Consider the following 19,046-nt stretch of genomic DNA (forward strand, 5'->3'; position numbering starts at 1 on the left):
GGAATTCCATACAGAAGACATGATCCAAGATAAGCAGTGTTAAACCCAAAGAGATGCATCTTTGCCCAGATGCACTGCACAAGATTTACTTTTGTTTTATGCTGGTACATTCTGGATGTCTGAAGAGGTTTGTTCTAAACTGACTGCTGCAGGGTTGTACCCCTTTATCAGAGGAACAGATTTTAACCTTTTCTAAGCCAGTATCCTGTCTTCTGATGCGTTTGTATAGCCCTAGGACAGTAGGGCTCTGATCCCAACAGAGATCCTTCAGTGCTACCTCAGGTACATAAAATAAAGAGTAAAATAATAATGACAAAGCTCCTGGGCAGGAAAAGGGGCTGAATCTGGATTTGTATAAGCAAACTAAAAGAAACAAAGCTGCAATACAGTGTTTTATTCTGTTAAGTTTTTAATTCATATTTTACACTTGGCTTATGCTGCTAAGTACCCATCCTCTTAGTAATAATAATGATGGTACCTTACTCTTCTACACTGCTTGTCCTGACCACATCTCTGACTAAGAGTGCACCATGTTCACACCTACTCTGGATTCCAATCTCCTGACTCAGGTCTAACGTCAAACAAAGTCTACGAGCATTTTGCTGATTAAGATGCTCAGGATCAGGCCCACCATCACTGGTCTCCCGGATCCCCTTGCTCCTTTATTCTGTTCCTGTTGTGAGCATTGGGTGCAGCAGTTTATTGCAGGGAAGCTAATCCGAGGCTAACTGAAAGGATTGCCAAGTCTGAATGGGTCAAGGGCAGCTGGGCCCCTGAGCTGGATGGTGGAGGGAGACCAGCTTTGCACTCTAAGAAGGGGAATGTCTGTAGCCAGAAAGGGTGGGGCTGGGGCTACCCCTTCCCCCAGTTCTTCAGCAATGCAAAGGGATCCTGCTTTCTCCCATTACTTAACTCCTTCTCTACCCTTTCCATTTGCAAACAAGGATGCGGACAATTATAAAAACACAGACTTCCTTCTTCTGCTGTTCAGCAAGGTTAAGGAATGTCTCTACCCGCTAGAAAGAAACCATTGTTTTCAAGCACCACAGCTGTAGAATAAAATCACAGCAAAGGCAATACGAATGAGGAGGTGTAGACAAACTGGGGATGTAAAACCCCATGTAATTGGTTAGCCAGTTAAAGGCTAGAGTTGTGCGGCACCTCATAAACAAACAGATATTTTGGAGCGTAAGCTTTCGTGGGCTAGGACCCGCTTTGTCAGATGACTCTTGCAGGACTCCTGTTGTTTTTGAAGATAACAGACTAACTCAGCTACCCCTCGGATACTTAAACACTAGGGTTAACCAGTTAACCAATTAAATGGTTGGGGCTGGTGGCCCGACTCTTCCAGCTGGACTGGAGGTTCCCCTCTCACCCACTCACAGTGCACCAGGGACCAGGGGTGCTCTAGACCAGCTGGCGTGCACCTGCCCATGGTGCTGCTGTGCAGTCGGGGCAGCTCCCATCTGCAGCACCCTGGCTTGGGAATGCCACGAGTGTGTGTGTGCGTGCCCCTCCTGCCTTCCCAGCTGCCCTTCCCCACTGGGGCTACCTGCAGAGGCCCTGCGGGGCTGGAGCAGTCCGCTCCCCACGGTGGCGGGAAGGGGGGTGCTTCAGCCTAGACCGGTTAACTGTAATCCACAAGCCACATCCATTTAGGGTGAGGCTTATCGATTAACCAGTTAAACTCTAACACCCCAAAGACATACCAGCCCCACTTGACTCGAGCTAGCTAACAGCAGCAAAGACCTGCCAGCGCCCGCCTGGGCAGCATGAGGCTGAGGTGTGGTAGGCACATACCAGCATTGCTAGTTCATGGCAGGGTCTGTATTTTGCATGCTGCCTAGATTAAAGCTAGTGTGGGTAGGCCTACCTGTGCAGCAACCACATCTTCCACTGAAGCCAAGGCATACCCTAAGTCTTATGTCTGCACTGGGGTAAAAGATCCATGGTATGCATGTAGCTGGCTAAAAATTGCTGTGGAGCTATTTGGGCTCAGGCTGCAGCCTGGATTCTGGGACTGCTTTCTTGTGTGGATGCTGAGTTGGGTTCCTGAGCCCTGAAAGCTCAAAGCAGATGGCCCTGGCCAGCCATGCATGTCAACTGCTATGCCAATGTATCCAATGAGGTGTGGCTTTCGAGGCCCAGATTCTCAAAGCTGTATGAGCACCTAGTTCTCAGGGGAGTTTACGCACCTAAATACCTCTGAGGACCTGGGTCCAAGTACCTAAATCCCTTTTCAAACTGGGACTCCTATATAATTTGGCCACTTTAAATGTTTTACACAATGGCTTGTTTAAAAACAAAGCAAAACCAAACCCTTCCAAATGCTCTTTTTCAGTCTGAGTCTGAATTATAACACTGTACCACTGCAAAGATAGGGATATGTAACTGTTGAGGTACAGCACTTTGTAGCTGTACACACATTTCAGAAGTAAATCCAGGTGATTAACATACCTCTCTGAAACAACCAATTTGCCCAATAACATAAAAAAATAAAATGTGGCACCGTGTTAATTATTATACCTTCAGTTTTTTGGAAATCGCTTTTGATCACAAAACTGGTCACGTTAACAACAGGAGACAGATTCAAAAGGTGTCCACAGTGGCTTAGATGATCAGAGACACTGTTAATTCCATAGTTATTGTGCATCTGAGTCACGTTTTATGATTAGTGATAAAACCAATTTAAAACAACGAGGCTCATTCTGTAAAAATTTTCTTTTTGCTCTCAACAGATGGAGCATATGGAAAATGTGAACTTGCTACCATGGCAGAAACACGAAGAGCAAGTACCATCTTTCAAGTTTTCTGATTCCATGGACACATTGTGGAAAAAAGATTTGTCATTACAGTAGAAGGAGGCAATGTGTCCTTCAAAGACATTTGTTTTAATTACCACTTAAAGTAGACATCTATATCTTTAACCATGCAAGAAAACATAGCTATTTTATTTCTTTGTTTGCTATTTGGTTCTCATTAAAAAGCAATTCAGATGCTCATGTCACTGTATGACAGAGATATTTGTCTTGTTTTGTTACTGCATAAACAGCTTCAGTGCTGGTAAATATCAAAAGACACAGCAGAAGGATAGCAAACTAACTGTAAACTTAACTCTCCTTTGGAGGGAAGTCCCTTTCCACTGCTTTAGTATGAAAAGAAAAATCAAGCACTGTGATTTTATATTGCAGTGTTTCCCAAGTGGTGTTCCGCGGAACCCCAGGGTTCTGCAAAGTGACAATAAGGGTTCCATGGGAAAATTCCATTACAATAACATTTTATGATTTTATAAATAATAATAATTAATATTTAAGCATTTATGAATTTTATTACAAACCATCTTCATTTGTGTTTGCCACGGTGAGTGTCCCTGTGGAATGCCAGCTTAGCCAGAGAGTGGGGACAATGATGTCACTACTCAGCATCTGTTATATACCACCGTAAATCCCCATACTCACTCTCATGGAGCGTGGGTCGTTTTGGGGCAGCTTATGTCAAGAATATTCAGCTTGATCAAGATGTGCAATTTGTCAGTTATTACCCTGCATCAGCATGTATTTGTGCAAAGCTGGATTCTTGAATTACGCAGCAATGAAAACTAAATACACTCCTCCCTCGCTCTACAAGCACAATTGGTTCCCAGCTTTGTGCTCAGAGGCAAAAACTCATCAGAGGGACACTAAATTCTCATTAGAATACACATAAAAGTCTCTGATTGGTCCCTAGATCTCGTGAAGGAGCGGCAGCAGGTGGCGCTGCTTTTGGAAGGTAAGTGAACCTTGGGTTTGTGGGGGGTAGGTTAAAGGCTGGGGGCAGTTTAGGGCCATGAGTGGGAGGGAGGGTTAAAACCTGGTGGCCGGTTGGGTCCGTGGGGTGTTCAGGCTGCTGAAGGTTGTGTGTGTGGTCCGGTGGGGAGCAGGCGGGGGTCAGGCTGCCATGGGGCCAGTCTGCAGAGCCGGCAGGGTGAGAGGGGGTTAAGACTGCTACGGGTTGGGGCTGGCACAGGGGACAGACTGCCACAGGGCCAGTCTGTGGGGCCAGCAGCTGGGGAGGGGGTCAGGCTGCCACACAGCTGGCAGAGGGCGGGGGTCAGGCTGCCGTGGGCCCAGTGGGGGGTGGGGGAGTCAGGCTGCCGCAGGGCCAGCAGGGGGGCATGTCAGGCTGCTGCAGGGCCAGCAGGGGGGAGAGAGGGGGTCAGGATGCCGCGGGGCCAGCAGGGGGTGGAGGGGATGGTGTAAGGCTGCTGTGGGTAGGGGTTGCGGGCCGGGGGGGTGGGGGGAGTCAGACTAGGGCAGGTTGGAACCGGGGGAGGGGATTAGCCTCATATTAGCAGAGGGAGTTCACTCGTAGAGTGAACTACGGTAAGTAAATGTGTCCCTTGTTTAAGAAAGTAGTCATAAGTGAAGTACTCGTTTAACGAGTGATGATGTATAGAAATCGACCGAGGCTGCACCCGATATGCAAATCTAACTTTTCAGTATTAAACCAAATATAAAAAAGAATGTGCCAAGAAAAGAAGAAATACCACTCTTGACATTGAAAACTACCAATATAACACATATTCGTTTTTGAACATTATTTTTTGCATACATTAAATGTGATTTTTGTTTTTAAATATGTGCAATTAAACTAAATGTTGATCTCATGACCTTGTTGAGCATTCAGTTACAGAAGTAGCTGTGTTAGTCTCTAACTTCACAAAACAAAAAAGCAGTCCTGTAGCACTTTAAAGACTAACAAAATAATTTATTAGGTGATGAGCTTTTGTGGGGCAGTTCCACTTCTTCAGATCTGGAAAGAGCTTTGTTTAGCATTCATTTATTATTACCCTTACTTATTTGTGGTTTACTTTTTCCGCTTCATGTAGAAGACCACTGTAAGGAGTTCCGCAAATTCTTTCATGTTTAAAAGGGTTCCGTGGCCATATAAAATTGAAACACTGTTATATTCTAAAGACTTCCCCAGATAGTTCTTGTGCCACACAGAAAAGTTCCCCGCACAAAGTTTGGGGAGTTATTTTTGCTTTCTCTCTGATTCTAGATTTAACAGTTATTTCTTGTCCATTTAAAAAAATTATTTAAGAGGGCCTAGGACACATAACACAAAAATAAAAGGATAATAATAAAGAGCCAGGAGGGTCAGATCTGACCAGTTAAAAAAAAATGTCATGAGATACAGTGAAAAAGAGGTGACAGGATAATCAGAAGTGCAATTCCAATCCATAGTAAAAATGCAATGCACACAGCACCACAAGTGTGTTATCTGCACAGCTGCTGGGCTGCTCTATGGATGAAACAGAGATGCAGAAGCCCAGGAGCTGGTTTCGGTAGGTTCTCACGGGTGTGATATTAAAATTGGGTAGCCTTGCAGTGCTCGCTTATGATGATCGTGCACTTGCGGAGCAATCGTCAAAACAAAAAGTTGGTGTTTTTCCATTGAAGAAAATAGTTATAAACGTCACAGAAAAGTCATTATTCCAAGAGCAGAGGAATTTGTGAAAAAATAAATCCTGCTAACTGCAGGTAAGATCACAGAAAAAAGCAAACTTGGAGTGAACAGGAAGTGTTTCACCGGAGTGCATATGGGATTTCCTGGAAGCAATTTCTGTCCCATTTTCCCAGTGAAAGCAAGGGCTCTCTCCATCGCCACTTTACACGATGTTGCAGAAGGCAGCCCTTTGCTATTATTGGGTTTTGATTTTTAGGGTTTATACAACTGAAAAGTCAGGTGATTACACCAGATTGTGAATCTTACTGACTAGCACTTGCTGCTTCTCTTGAAAATACCCATTTTCTTACAGAGAACAGTTCCCTTAAAGCTCAGTTCCTCAGGATGCTGAATGCCCTATACTCCTACTTGAAGTCCGTGAGATTTTAGTGCTCTCAGCTGTACCCAGCTTGGGTCTGTTATCAGAAGTATTACAGCTCCAAAGGTACCTGTTGTACAATGTGCTATGGCACATCAACTGTATTTATATGGGCTCTTCTGCAGAATACTGCGCTGTTGTAGGCTGTGTGCGCTGTGGTTTGGATTTGGTTGTGAGAAGGAAACCAGGCCTCGATTCAAGAAGTGTGCTCAGACACACACTTAAGGGTAAGCTCATGCTTGAGTCAGTTCCTGAGTACGGATCAATGCCAGCACATCTGTAAGCGCTCTCCCAAAACGAAGCCTTCTATCTAAAAGAGACATTCAGTGGAGAGTTCGGATGGCAATCTGCACTACTTATTACAAAACGGTGCGTTGAACAAAGCAATAACTTGTGTGATTAAACTGAACTCATTAGACACGGTATCTTTGTAGTCACCTAATGCAAGAACACGGAGCACTAAGCTTTCTAAACAATACTTTTCACTGATCTTTAAAAAGTCATTGATTTTACTACACGTTAATAAAAGCAAATGATGGCATGTGTTACACAGAATGCATCTGTAATCCTGACACAATTATTCCACTATGTTTCTTTTCATTGTCTGGGGCATATTTAACAGGTGATGCTTGTCTTCAAAAGATCTAACAGCCAAGAGTTCAAATAATAGTTATCCCAGAGTATCCAAATGCCAGTTGTGCACCCAGCACTATCAATATTCTGAAACCGTCTGCAGGGTTTTAATAACTATTATGTGAGCGATCTATAGACTTGGCTTCTTTACAACAGTTAGTACATGTGAGTTATCCCGCTAGTCTAGACTAGCCTTGCAAATGAGAGGAACTGCACAGTGAAACAACACTGCAGCTATACAGAGTGATGGAATTAGCGGCAGAGAGGGACTGGGCCAGCAGTCAATGAGTTGTAACTTGAGTTTTTGCATCCCCACTTCATGATTAAGTCAATTAGGACCTAATGATTAGGAACATTAGGAACATGATTAGGAACATTAGGAAAAACTTTTTCACTAGGAGGGTGATGAAGCATTGGAATGGTCTACCAAGGGAAGTAGTGGAGCCTCCATCCCTGGAGGTGTTTAAGTCTCGGCTTGATAAGGCCCTGGCGGGGCTGATCTGATGGGTTTGGTCCTGCTTAGAGCCGGGGGCTGGACTCGATGGCTTTTTTAGGTCTCTTCCAGCTCTATTGTTCTATGATTTCATACAGCTTCTCTGCTCTGGGCTGGAGTTAGGGAGATTAAAACTAACTCGGATGTGTTTGTATGAGCTGCAATCACACCCTGGGAGAGTAGTACAGTATTGACAAACCCCAAGCACCAGCAAGCTTCAAAACCTTCTCTCATCCTTCCTGTTCCTCCTCCAGCCCTGATGAGCACCATTTAACTGGAGCTAGAGATTTTTGCATGTGGACGTGAGTCAGATTAGGGGCAACACTCAAAGTACACCCTGAGTTAACACTGCAACAAACATATGCCCTGTTACACAGGTTTAATTCTCAATAGCTAGATATTTTTCATACCAATACTGCCATGCAAAGGTGAAGATGCATCTGATGGTTCTATTAAATATCTGTGGGGCCCTCTCTGGGAGAGAGAACTGTTCAGATACTGAAGAATTGCTCTGAGGAAAAAGTACACGAGAAACATGGTAAACCAAAGACTTCTTACCTGCACAAATATCTGGGGGGGTTTGGAAGGTCTTTGACCATGTAACACTCTCCCCCATTGACACAGAAGGCTTTCTGCTTTATGTCGCATTTTGTGAGATGACTTGTCCCAGTGGTAGATGTAGAAGTGGCTGGAAGAGAGAAGGGAGAAGATACAATTCAGAACAGTTTGGTTCTTTCCTGACCAGGCTTTGGATTTCAGTACAAGTTATGCACATGTGTGGAACAGATATGAGGTAGCAAAGAATTGGTGATTCTGCCTGTAGCCTCCTAGAATTAATCTGAGTCATGGTAAACAATAGTTAGCCAATGCAGTATTGTTCTGATCAACGTAAAGAGCACAGACAGGTTTACAATCCTTAGACATGCTCCATGCACACAAATGAGGAGAATTTAAAACTCCATACCGCAATCCAACAAGCACCTGTTAGTTCTCTCAGTGTTCAAGGACATGCCATTATAAGGACTGTGTAATTTACACGTGAAATTACTTGATAAGATACTTGGGTAAAGATTGTCATTTACTAACTGTTTGTGAGGGCTTAGATTGGCTGTCTTCTAGGTGCTCCCACAATATATATGTTAAATAATAAATATTAATAATGTGACATAGGGTGATATGACATTCCAGGATACAATCCAGATCAGTGGGGGTGGGGTTACTGCTGTCTTACATCCTTGGCATCTCATAATGCTTTGCTGAGCTAGCTCTCGCTGAGCCGCTCAAAACCAGCCTTCAAGCACACAATCACCCTCAACTCTTTGTGTGTAGCAGAAGGCTGCCAACCACATGTGAGTCATGTTCTGGCTTCCACCACCCAGCTACCACAACATGCTTCCAGTCCTGGAATTTCCTCCAAATCCATGTGTTCTGCACGGTCCTGCCTTCTCTTGGACAGCGCAGACGTATTAGATTCATTGCCACCAGCAATGGAGTTATCCCCTCAGTTCACAGGACTGGATGAGTTGTGATTAAAGAATAAAATGAGTTTATTTAACTACAAGGAAAGATGTTTCAAGTGACAAGTAGAAGATATTAATGTGAGAAACGGTTCAATGAGAAATAAAAGAGAAACCAGACTGATTTCAAGGTGGAGTCCTTTGCCAAAGGTGCCCACGACACTGCAGACCAAACTCACAGGTCAGAACTGGCCTCTAAAACCTAAACAGCTTTTAGACTTCAGGAGCTGCTAGGTAGACAGGATTTCTAAGGGTTATCTTACTCATTTGTCCATGATTTGAAGTTTAGTTTTAATGTTAACCAATCCAATGCCATCGAGATGTGCACATAGCTTGCTCATTTGTATAAACAGTTCCTAGTTCTAGTTTCTCCTTTCTATTTGTTTTCATCCACTTGTTACATTTGGTCTTTCTTGTGTCCTCGTTTGGATTGGTGCCCCAAAGTGGTAGTGAAATGTCAACAGTTAACAGCAATAAATCCAGATGACAATCCATTCCTTTTCCCTTGCCCCTCAGTCAGGCTCAATTAAACAAAGGTCATATCTAGCGCAGGTAAATAGGTCAAGTTTTAAAATCACTGGCTAACACCTTTTAACAGTCTTGGCTGTTAAATACAGGGATGGCTGTATTAGTCTGCACCTAAAAAACAATGAGGAATCGTGTAGCACCTTAGAGCATAAGCTTTTGTGGGTAAGACCCACTTCATCAGACGAACTGGAGTGGAAATCCAAAGGCAGGTACATATGTAATAAAATTACAGCAAAAGAAAAGTTGAGCTAGGGTGATCAGTCAAGGTGACTGTGGTCGTTCAATGTAGCTGATGGGGAGGTGTGAATGTTCATTGAGGGGAAACTACCTCTGTAGAGTGTTAACCAATGTAGCTCCTTAATGAGACCTACTTGTACAGTTTTGAATTTGCAAATGAGCTAGAATTCAGCTGTTTCCCTTTGTAATTGAGTTTTGATTTTTTTTAATAGAAGGATGGCTACTTTTAAATATTCTACTGAATGTCCAGGGAGGTTAAAGTGTTCCCCTACAGGCTGATGCATGCTCCCCTTCCTAACATCTGATTTGTGTCCATTTATCCTTTATCACAAAGACTAACCAGGTTCTCCAATGTACATGGCAGAGGGGCACTGCTGGCGCTTGATGGCATATGTCATATGGGTGGATGTGCAGGACTGTGGCCACACTTGGCCAAAATTTCAAAAGGGCCATGCTAATAGCCAAATTGGAGAATACTAATGAGGCACTGAAATGAATATTCAGTGACTCATTAGCATGCTGCCAGCCATGGCATTCCCTATCAGCCGATAGGCATAAGGGGATTTTGAAGTCTGCAGGGTCCTTTCAAAAAGGGCCCCATGTAGCCAAGCCATGTGCAATTGAAACGTAGCACTTTTGAAGTGCCACGGCCAGCAGCATGCTAATGAGGTGCTGAATATTCATTTCAGTGCCTCATTAATATTCTCTGATTTGGCCATTAGCATGGCCCTTTCAAAACTTTGGCTGTGTGTGGCCACAGCCCCGGTGTATGGTATGGTTTTTGCAGTTAGGTCCTGTGATGGTGTCGCTTGCACAGATATGTGCACAGAGTTGTCAACAGGGTTTACTGCAGGAATAGGTTTCAGGGTTAGTGCTTCTGTGCCCTGTTGCGTAGCTGCAGGTGAACATTTGCTACAGGTTGTGGGGCTGTCTGTTTCACGTACTGTAAACAGTGCACCAAGTCACCTGGCTTTGGTCAACCCTGTCGGGATACCTTATCCAGGCCTGGCTGTAATAGTCCAAAGGCTCTGTCACAGATAAGGTTATATCTACATTGCACAGCCTGTATCAGTATAGCGCCCTCGTATCACTGCAGCACTTGCCACCATGAGTTTTTCTACTTATTTAAGAACATCACCTCCCCAGATAACATTAGCCCTCCATCGTTCTGAAGACGTGCTATGGTTCAAAAATATAATGCATTAATTTGAAATTAAAAGCAATATTGTCTGTCTGAACTCCTGCCGGCAAAGCTTATTACTACCACGCAGGCTAATGGAACGTTTGAAATTGAATTATAAGGGTAGTTGCAGAGAATGTGCCTGTAGGTATCTATAATTGTGCTCGGCACTTTTTCTTTAAGCAGTAGCTAGATCAAAATTGTTCTTCATGGAGTTTTGAAGTAACCGTTAGTGCCCCGCTGATGAATAGTGAGCTTTGGATGTCTGCAGTTGCTCTGAACAAATTGCTAAGGATGAGAACACACTATCATTCTCAGACTAAACCTGGGATTGAAGGGATTTACATAGTTTTGCCAGGATTTTTTTCCTCCTCCCACTTGAGTTTGGCATTGTGAGTCCTATAAATCGGAACACACATTTTTTTTTTCTGAGTTACTGACAGACTAGCACTGCAGTCTCAATCTGCCTCTGTCCTCAGTGAGTTAGTTCTGGGGACTGCTTGTCTTTGATGCATAATTTTAGGTGGATAAAGCCATATTAGCTCGTTGCAAGTCTATTCTGCGAATTAAATTTTAAAAGCACCAAAATCATAGTGTTAGGTTTCCCTTAAACCCACAGGGCGGAAGAAATGTTGAGTTCTGGAGCAGATGGTCCTCAGAGCAGATTTCACTCAATCTGTAACTAGCCCCATAGCGCTTGCCTTCCGTAACTCATAAAGTTCTCAGAGGGGGCCTTAGGGGACTGAGTTATTTTACAACGTCTTGACAATGAGCTGCAGCGGAAAGGCATAGCACAGCAATAGATAACATATTTCTTTGTTACATTTACTCCTCTAGCCAAAATTTTGACTCTTATTTTATATCTATTTTATTGGTGCACATGAAACGTTGGATAAGTGACAGGCAAATCTTTTTACATTTCCCCCTGCCCTAATTTATTGTCTTAAAAGCATAAATAACAAATCTAAAAATAGTTTGTAAACATCAGGCATAAGCAGACCCTTTAAAACACTGGACATTCCATTTTCTTTTTTCATGATTGTGAGCAACATTTTCTTTATTAAGCAGCTGGATGTGGCATAAAAGACATGTAGAATCCTACTATGGCAAATATTCATGAGGCAGTGAAGGACAATGAAATTCCTTCCTTCTTGGGGAACTACGTGAGCACAAACAGAAGGCTAGTGAGGTATCCTACATATTATTCTTCTCAAAATCAAGTTATAGACATGTTTGGTGATTGCCCTCTAAATATTTTTTTATACTCCATTACAAAACCTCAGGGTGGCTCATTCTCTCAATTAAACCTTAGCATAATTTCACATCAATTAGTCATTGCAAAGTCATGGCAATTTTTTTGCGTACCTGGGCGATTGCTAACCTTTTTGTGTCTTGAAACAAGGAAACGCATGCTAGTTTGGATTCGCTTTTTCCAAAACAAAATTCTACAGTAAATAATAAAGTTGCTACAGCATTCAGCCCCACGGATCCTTTATAAGTGCCCATGAATCAATCTGTTACCATTGACAGACAGTATTCTAAGGCAGCTCTGCATTCTTATTGCTAGGGAACATCTGTGCAGTCAAAGCACCATAGATTCCAATGCCTATTTTAATCTTTTTTCTGCAGCATCGGTGAACCGTTAGAGGACACACTCTCAGCCAGCCAAGGTGACAGGTAAAACGTCAGTGCGCAAACAAAGAGAGAATAAAATGCCAGCCTCAGTGCACAGGGAAGATCATCCTTCCGTCTGAAGGCAGCTTATAGGTCATGAACATGATTCATTCCTGAATTGTAAGTTGATAGCCTTGTCTTCTTTTGTGAAGAAGACAACAGAAAAAGCTCACTTTATGTTATACGTTTCTGTGACTAAACACCACTGTCAACCACAGCTTAGCTAAGACTCACTCCAGTGAGGGAGACAGGGACAGATATGGAAAAAGAATCATAGAACACTAGAACTGGAAGGGACCTCAGAGGTCATCAAGTCCAGTCCCCTGCCCTCATGGCACAACCAGGCACCATCTAGACCATCCCTGATAGATGTTTATTCAACCTCCTCTTCAATGATGGAAATTGCACAATATCCCTAGGCAATTTATTCCAGTATTTAACCACCCTGACAATTAGGAAACTTTTCCTAATGTCCAACCTAAGCCTCGCTTGCTGCAATTTAAGCTGTTCTGGCTGGGATGATTTAGTTAGGGGTTGATCCTGCTTTAGGGAGGGGGCTGGACTAGATGACCTCCTGAGGTCCCTTCCACTCCTAGGATTCTATGATTCTAAGCTCATTGCTTCATGTCCTCTCATCAGATATCAAAAAGAACAATATTTCTTCCTTCTCCTTGTAACATCTTTTTCAGGTACTTGAAAATTGCTATCAAGTCCCCTCTGTTTTCTCTTTTCCAAAACTAAGCAAACCCATTTCTTTCTGTCTTCCCACATAGGTCATGTTTTCTAGACCTTTAATAATTTTTGTTGCAATTTTTGTTGCTTTTCTCTGGACCCTGTCTCATTTCTCCATACCTTTCAGAAAATGTGGTGCCCTGAAGTGGACACAATATTCCAACTGAGGCCTAATCAGCACAGAGTCAACTCTGAAAAGACATATTCTGAAACAGTAACACCAACTATCTGTAAATGGAATCAGGCTCACTGGTCTCACATTCTCCCCACTGGATCACAACTCTCCTATTTCCTGCACAAACCCACTGTCTGATCATAAGCAACTGAAACATCTGTAGGGTGGACTCTGTTTCGTGTGGCCTTGGACAAATCATTTTGTCCTTGCATGTCTCAGACTAACCATCTGAAGGTTCATTCCACCACATAACTGAGCTCCCTGAACTCCCATTGTCTTCCTTGCTGGACACCTCACAACAATGATCCCCATAAAACAAAGTTAATACTATTTAATTATCTGTCCAACTCCAAGGCATATTGTTAAGATTCAGTTATGCGTACATAAACCCTCTGAAGAAGTTGCTGATAGCTGCTAATGTGTAAAATTCCCAGTATAAATACTGAACAAACAGAAGCAAGCTGGGAAGATTGTCCACTGAAGTCATTAGAAGCTCTTCCGTTGCCTTGAATGGGAACAGAGTTAGGTGGATATCAAGTGCTTTTAAAAATTCCAACCTGTTGGGTTTGGAACATGGGATAATTTTAGTTTCATCAAAAACCTGGATGGCTATGTTCCAGCTTCTTTATGTTTAAACATTTTAAAAAGGAAACTCTAGCCACGTAGCTTCAAACTACAGGTTGAACCTCTCTAGTTCGGCACCCTAGGGGCCTGACCAGTGCCAAACCAGAGAATTTGCAGAACTATGTGAGGTCAATCTTGTCTAGCAGCATTACCAACACTTCCACTGCTTATTGGGTTCTCAGAAAATATTTGGGGGTAAATTAAAGCTAAACAACAGCACAGAACACTGAGAGCCAAGACTAGTGGCTGTAAATAAGCTTTATGGAAGTCGGGGAAACTTGGCCACACCATGCTAAGCAGACACTGGGTCAGACCATGGATAGTGCCAGATCAGAGAGTGCTGGACTAGCGAGGTTCAGCCTGTACACACTGAAGTTTCAAAATACAAGGTTGACCTCAGGACAAGGAAAAAATTGATAAAAAGGACTGATGTATTACTCACAGGCACTTGGGTCAAAGGGTCAGATTCACCAGTATATTCTGGGTGCTTTTCAGCATACCTGAGCTGGCCAATTATTATGGTTATAAGGTCTTTAAAGAGTCAGCCTTGCATCTAATTTGCATCCTAGATGTGCCTAAAGCAGCCAGAGCATACTTACAAATTTGGCCTGTTGTAGCCAAGTGCAAAACAGAAGCACACATACAAGCCACTTTTCAAATGGGCAATTTGTGATTGTCCGAATTTTAAAATCTCTTAATATACATGCTCAAATCAGTACTGCATATGCACATGGTCGTGAGAAAATCTTGGCCAAAATATGCAAAAGTGGGTAGAAGAAATACCACTGCAGGCCAACACATGGAACAAGTTCAACAGAGAGAGACACAAAGGCCATGTCTACACTAGCCCCAAACTTTGAAATTGCCATGCAAATGGCCATTTCGAAGTTTACTAGTGAAGCGCTGAAATACATATTCAGCGCTTCATTAGCATGCAGGCAGCCGTGGCACTTCAAAATTGATGTGCCTCATGGCCGCGCGGCTCATCATGACAGGGCTCCTTATCGAAACGACGCCACCTACTTCAAAGTCCCCTTATTCCCATGAGCAGATGGGAATGAGGGGACTTCAAAGTAGGCAGGGTCCTTTTGAAAAGGAGCCCCGTCGGGATGAGCTGCGCAGTCGTGAGGTGCGTCAATTTTGAAGTGCCGCGGCCGCCCGCATGTTAATGAAGCGCTGAATATGTATTTCAGCACTTCACTAGTAAACTTCGAAATGGCCATTTGCATGGCCATTTCGAAGTTTGGGGCTAGTGTAGACATGGCCAAAGAATCACAAAACCGCAAGTTTCACCAAATGTCCTTGTTGTCACAGTATGAAGCCACAGATCAGAGTGCCTACCTCAGGGGAGCCTGTCGAAAACAGGGCAGAAACCCCAAATGGAGGGTTATGTTCTATGATTAGATTTGACCAACCTCATAACAAATGGTGCCACAGACAGTTAGCTTGGGCACACCAGTCTCTCTTGCCACCCAGGCAATCTGAACTTTGGGATAAACAGTCACTTACACCAAAAATCACAAAATATCTAGGTTGCTGCCTGTCCTAAGAGACAGGTCACAGGTCAATTTGCACCTTTGATCCCACATCAAAGACAACAGTCGGAGCCAATCCCACAGTAAATTAAGGACTTATTAACTAAGACAAAGATATCAAGAGCGTTATTTACAGGTTAAAGCAGGCAACATATATGCACATGTGAATTCAGTCTATGGATCCAAAAGATGACAGAGATGCAGTAATTCACCAGCACTGAATGTCTTTTAGAACAAACCAATCCTGGGAACCTCTGCTGTTTGTTTTTTAGCTCCAGGCCTTCTAAGAATCCAGACAGCAAAGACAAAAAATCCTCATGACAACAAATCCTCATGACAACTATTTTATTTCCCTCTTCCCATATTCCATCTGATGGGACGAGTCCTTCTGCATGGGTGGATGGGACAATCCACAAAGCTTTTGTCCTACACCATTCTACTTAATTTTGATAGCCCTCCTAGATGGGCAAGGGGAGCCACTCTATCTGTGTTCGCAAGTTCAGAGCAGTCATTTTTACAATTATAAAACAAACTTTTTAGCCTGTGGTATGGCATACAGACATTGCAAGTAAGATTTCCAGTTCTAGGAAATGTATATTAATGCATGCAGCAAGATAAAAACATTTGATAGAGTGGAAACACTACACATATCCTTACATGTCTAACGCCTATCTTGAACAATACTAACACATAGATGAGCAGGTCTGATTTCTACCTATGGATTTATCAGTGCTCAGCTGATGCCTCTGGACTTGTCAAGAGCTGGCATGAGGGTTACCAGGTCATACATGCAATCTGAATTCTCCTCTTTCAGCCAGTAACCTGCTGGCAAGATTAAACATCAATCAGGCTACGTCTAGACTGCAGACATTTTCCAAGAGACCAGAGGTATTGGCAGAAGTCCGCCATGTCCAAACAATGTGTCTGCTTTTCCAAGATCACTCTTGGAAAAGCAGAGGCATTCTGTCAACATCTCTGGTATTCCTTGTGCCGCGAGGTGGAAGGGATGTCCCAGCAGAAGGGCTTTTCCTGACATGTGGCCCCATGTGGATGGCCCAAATGTCTGGAAAGCCTCTCCCAGCAGTTCCCCACAAGCTAGACAGTCTTAGAATGACTTGACTCATGAGAGATAAGGACAAGCTTTTGAGCTGACACAGCAATCTTCTTTGGAGACTCTAGCAGCAGGGTTACAAGATGTTTGATGTTGAATGGCACATTTATACAAGATGCTGGCTAATCCATAGGAAATAGCTTTTTAAATACCTAGATCTAGACCTAGAGCTACAGGTAGACAGATATATATATCAGGAGATCATTTAAGGAGCCAGTTCTGCTTTTAGAAGCCACAATCAAGCACATTAATGGTCAAGGAATGATTCTGTAGCTCTCTTACTGGGGAATTATCTTTCTGATGATCAGGACAAGCTAAAAGGAAACAGGAAATCACTGGGTCCGGGAGATAGAAACTTCAGGAAAGCTTGAGAGAATGTAAACTGTTGTTGAACCAGTGTGGTTTGTCCCACTCGCCTCCATGACACAGAGTCAGAAGCAATTTCCCTTCAGGCATGCAAACTGAGAAAAGAAAAACAAAATAAAGAAAAAACAACCAAAAGACTAAGCCTTCAACTCCCTGTGTCAGGTCATTTCCTCCCCGATAGGCCAACAGACTGACCCAGTTGGATCTGCACAGCATCTAAGCTCACTGCAGATGGTTGAAATCTAGGCAGCATGACCAGGAACATTTTTGTTGTGTTTATTTTTGAGATAGGGAGGGAAAATTAAGGAAGTCTGATTAGCATTTCATACCAAAACATGAGATGCGACGTGAGCCCTGACTGCACATAACACAGGAAACTAGAAACTTGGGGAAAACAGTGGTTAGGCAAGAGGAACGCCGAGACACCTGGCTTGCAAATGGGGTTTCAGACAAGGAACTCTTCACAAAGCTGCAAATGATGTTGGCTTTCACATGAGGGCAACTGGGAGAAGAGAAAAGATGCCACAAAAAACAGCAAATGCAACTGGTAAAGGGGTTTAAATGCTCCCAATTCAGAAGGCAGATGGACAGCAAAAGAGACCATAATATTGGGTTACGCGGTACAGAGAGAAAACATGCACAGAGTGTGTCCCTAAGGTCATGTGTCTAAGAGAGAAAGCTCTGGGAACATGCCTAGCTAACCAACAGTCAACTAAATACGTGCCTTATTATTTGCGGCCTGCGTCAAGCATTGGCGAAAAAGTCAGCACTTGGAGGAACACGATGGCCATTCTAGAAGGAACATTCCAAAAGTTGAGCAACTACCCCAGCTGGAGAATACATGTTCTCCTGAACATGGTTGACCAAGCAAATGCGGGATGGAGTTTGTGATTCATCACTTGAAAGGACACAGCCCGCTCATGCAAAGCCTTTATAGACAGGAGGTTAATGAAAACGATTTACTGAGCTGAAAATTCCAGATGTCAACAGACCAAGAAGCGCGGAAGTCTGCAAAGTGCTTGATGAGAGTGACTTCCTATACAGGGGTCTATACTCCCAGTGCAAATGAAAATGAGCCTGAGAAGCTATGAGAACCGAATTAAAAGAAGGGGCACAGCCTCATGCTCTGAATACTGTTAAGAAAACCTCACTCCTCCTTCTGTAGAAGTGTAAAGCAGAGCTAAAGAGACAAGAAAGAAATCAGATGGTGGACAGCAGGAGACAGCCTCCTTCCAGGCCTGGGCGACTGATCATTTAACTCAGGTGAACTGACTGAACTAAGCCATCAGACTGTGCAGATCTGTTGTGTGCCCTTGTCTAGAGTCTCTTATGTCGCTCACACTTACACTGTCTACCTACATCACGAACGGCATTTGCACAAGCTATTGATATGATTGAGTTACAACTTGAGTTGCTAAGAGATGCTTATGCCAGTAGCATAGAGCTAGCAGTAAAGTGGACATATATACTGCTTCTTTTGGTTTGTACCACTTTCTCAGGTGGAAGGCAGGTAAATACCTAGTAGAAAATGTATGATGTTCTTATGTTCTTATGTTCTTATGCATCGCAGATTCTGGCAGGAAACCTCGAAGGCAAATACCAGCAACCTCCTAGCATACTGAAGTGCTCTTATCACACTTACATTTTTATTCCTGTTCAACACACTCCAGTTCACTTGTGTTATACCGGCCGGCCTCTGTGAAAAGAACACGATCCCTTGTGAAGGTTCTAGGCACTATTTACATAGCTCGGTGTAACACTCTGAGACGTTTCATGTACACCACAGAGGACACAAGCCTAGAAGCACAGGGGTGGAAGGGGGAGAAGGAATCTGGTGAAACTCAGGAAAAAAAAAAGACATACAATATGAAATAAGGTAACAGAAGTAGATCAGGAAACAGAGCCACAGGTACAGCCACAGAAGACCTTTGAGTCATGGGCTCCCCACCCCAACAGGGCCAGGTGGAACTGGTAAGAGTGATGTGTGCTCATGAAGAGCAAGGACTGACAGCGCTCTATAAGACCCAAACCCTGAGCACTGTGAAGATCCAGGTTGTCTCCCATTTGTTACAGCCCAGGCAAGGCTGCATTTTAGCTTTCTTCTATTCCACACGACTCCTGTTTCCACTGGGCCCCAAACTCTTCCCACAGAATCACACCCAGCTCTGAATATATTCTCTTTGGCTTCCTTCACTGCCAACTGGAGTGATGCTTTGGGAATTAGGACACTTGGCTCTTTGTGGGCCGATGCCCCAAGAGCTCCTGGAGACCTGTTTTGTATAAGCCAATGAATCACCACCAGAAGTATCCACTGCTACCGAAGTCACTCCAAAGCTGCCCTGGATTTGAACCAGCCAACGAGACATGAAAATTCT

At 43.5% G+C, this 19,046-nt stretch overlaps 1 protein-coding gene across 3 annotated transcripts in view; it reads right to left on the minus strand.

Annotated features, from left to right (window-relative positions):
- The window catches only part of NRG1 (neuregulin 1), a 127,884-nt gene that overhangs the window by 32,494 nt on the left and 76,344 nt on the right, over positions 1 to 19,046 (minus strand). For 2 of the 3 annotated variants that reach the window (XM_074994598.1, XM_074994597.1), the window contains exon 2: positions 7,551 to 7,680. In XM_074994598.1, coding sequence (XP_074850699.1) covers positions 7,551 to 7,680 — 130 coding nt within the window. Of the gene's footprint in view, positions 1 to 7,550; positions 7,681 to 19,046 lie in introns of those variants that run through there. The other variant, XM_074994599.1, reaches the window with a different exon arrangement.

The sequence above is a fragment of the Carettochelys insculpta genome, chromosome 5 (genome assembly GCF_033958435.1).
Source record: "Carettochelys insculpta isolate YL-2023 chromosome 5, ASM3395843v1, whole genome shotgun sequence".
In the NCBI taxonomy this organism is placed as follows: domain Eukaryota; kingdom Metazoa; phylum Chordata; order Testudines; family Carettochelyidae; genus Carettochelys; species Carettochelys insculpta.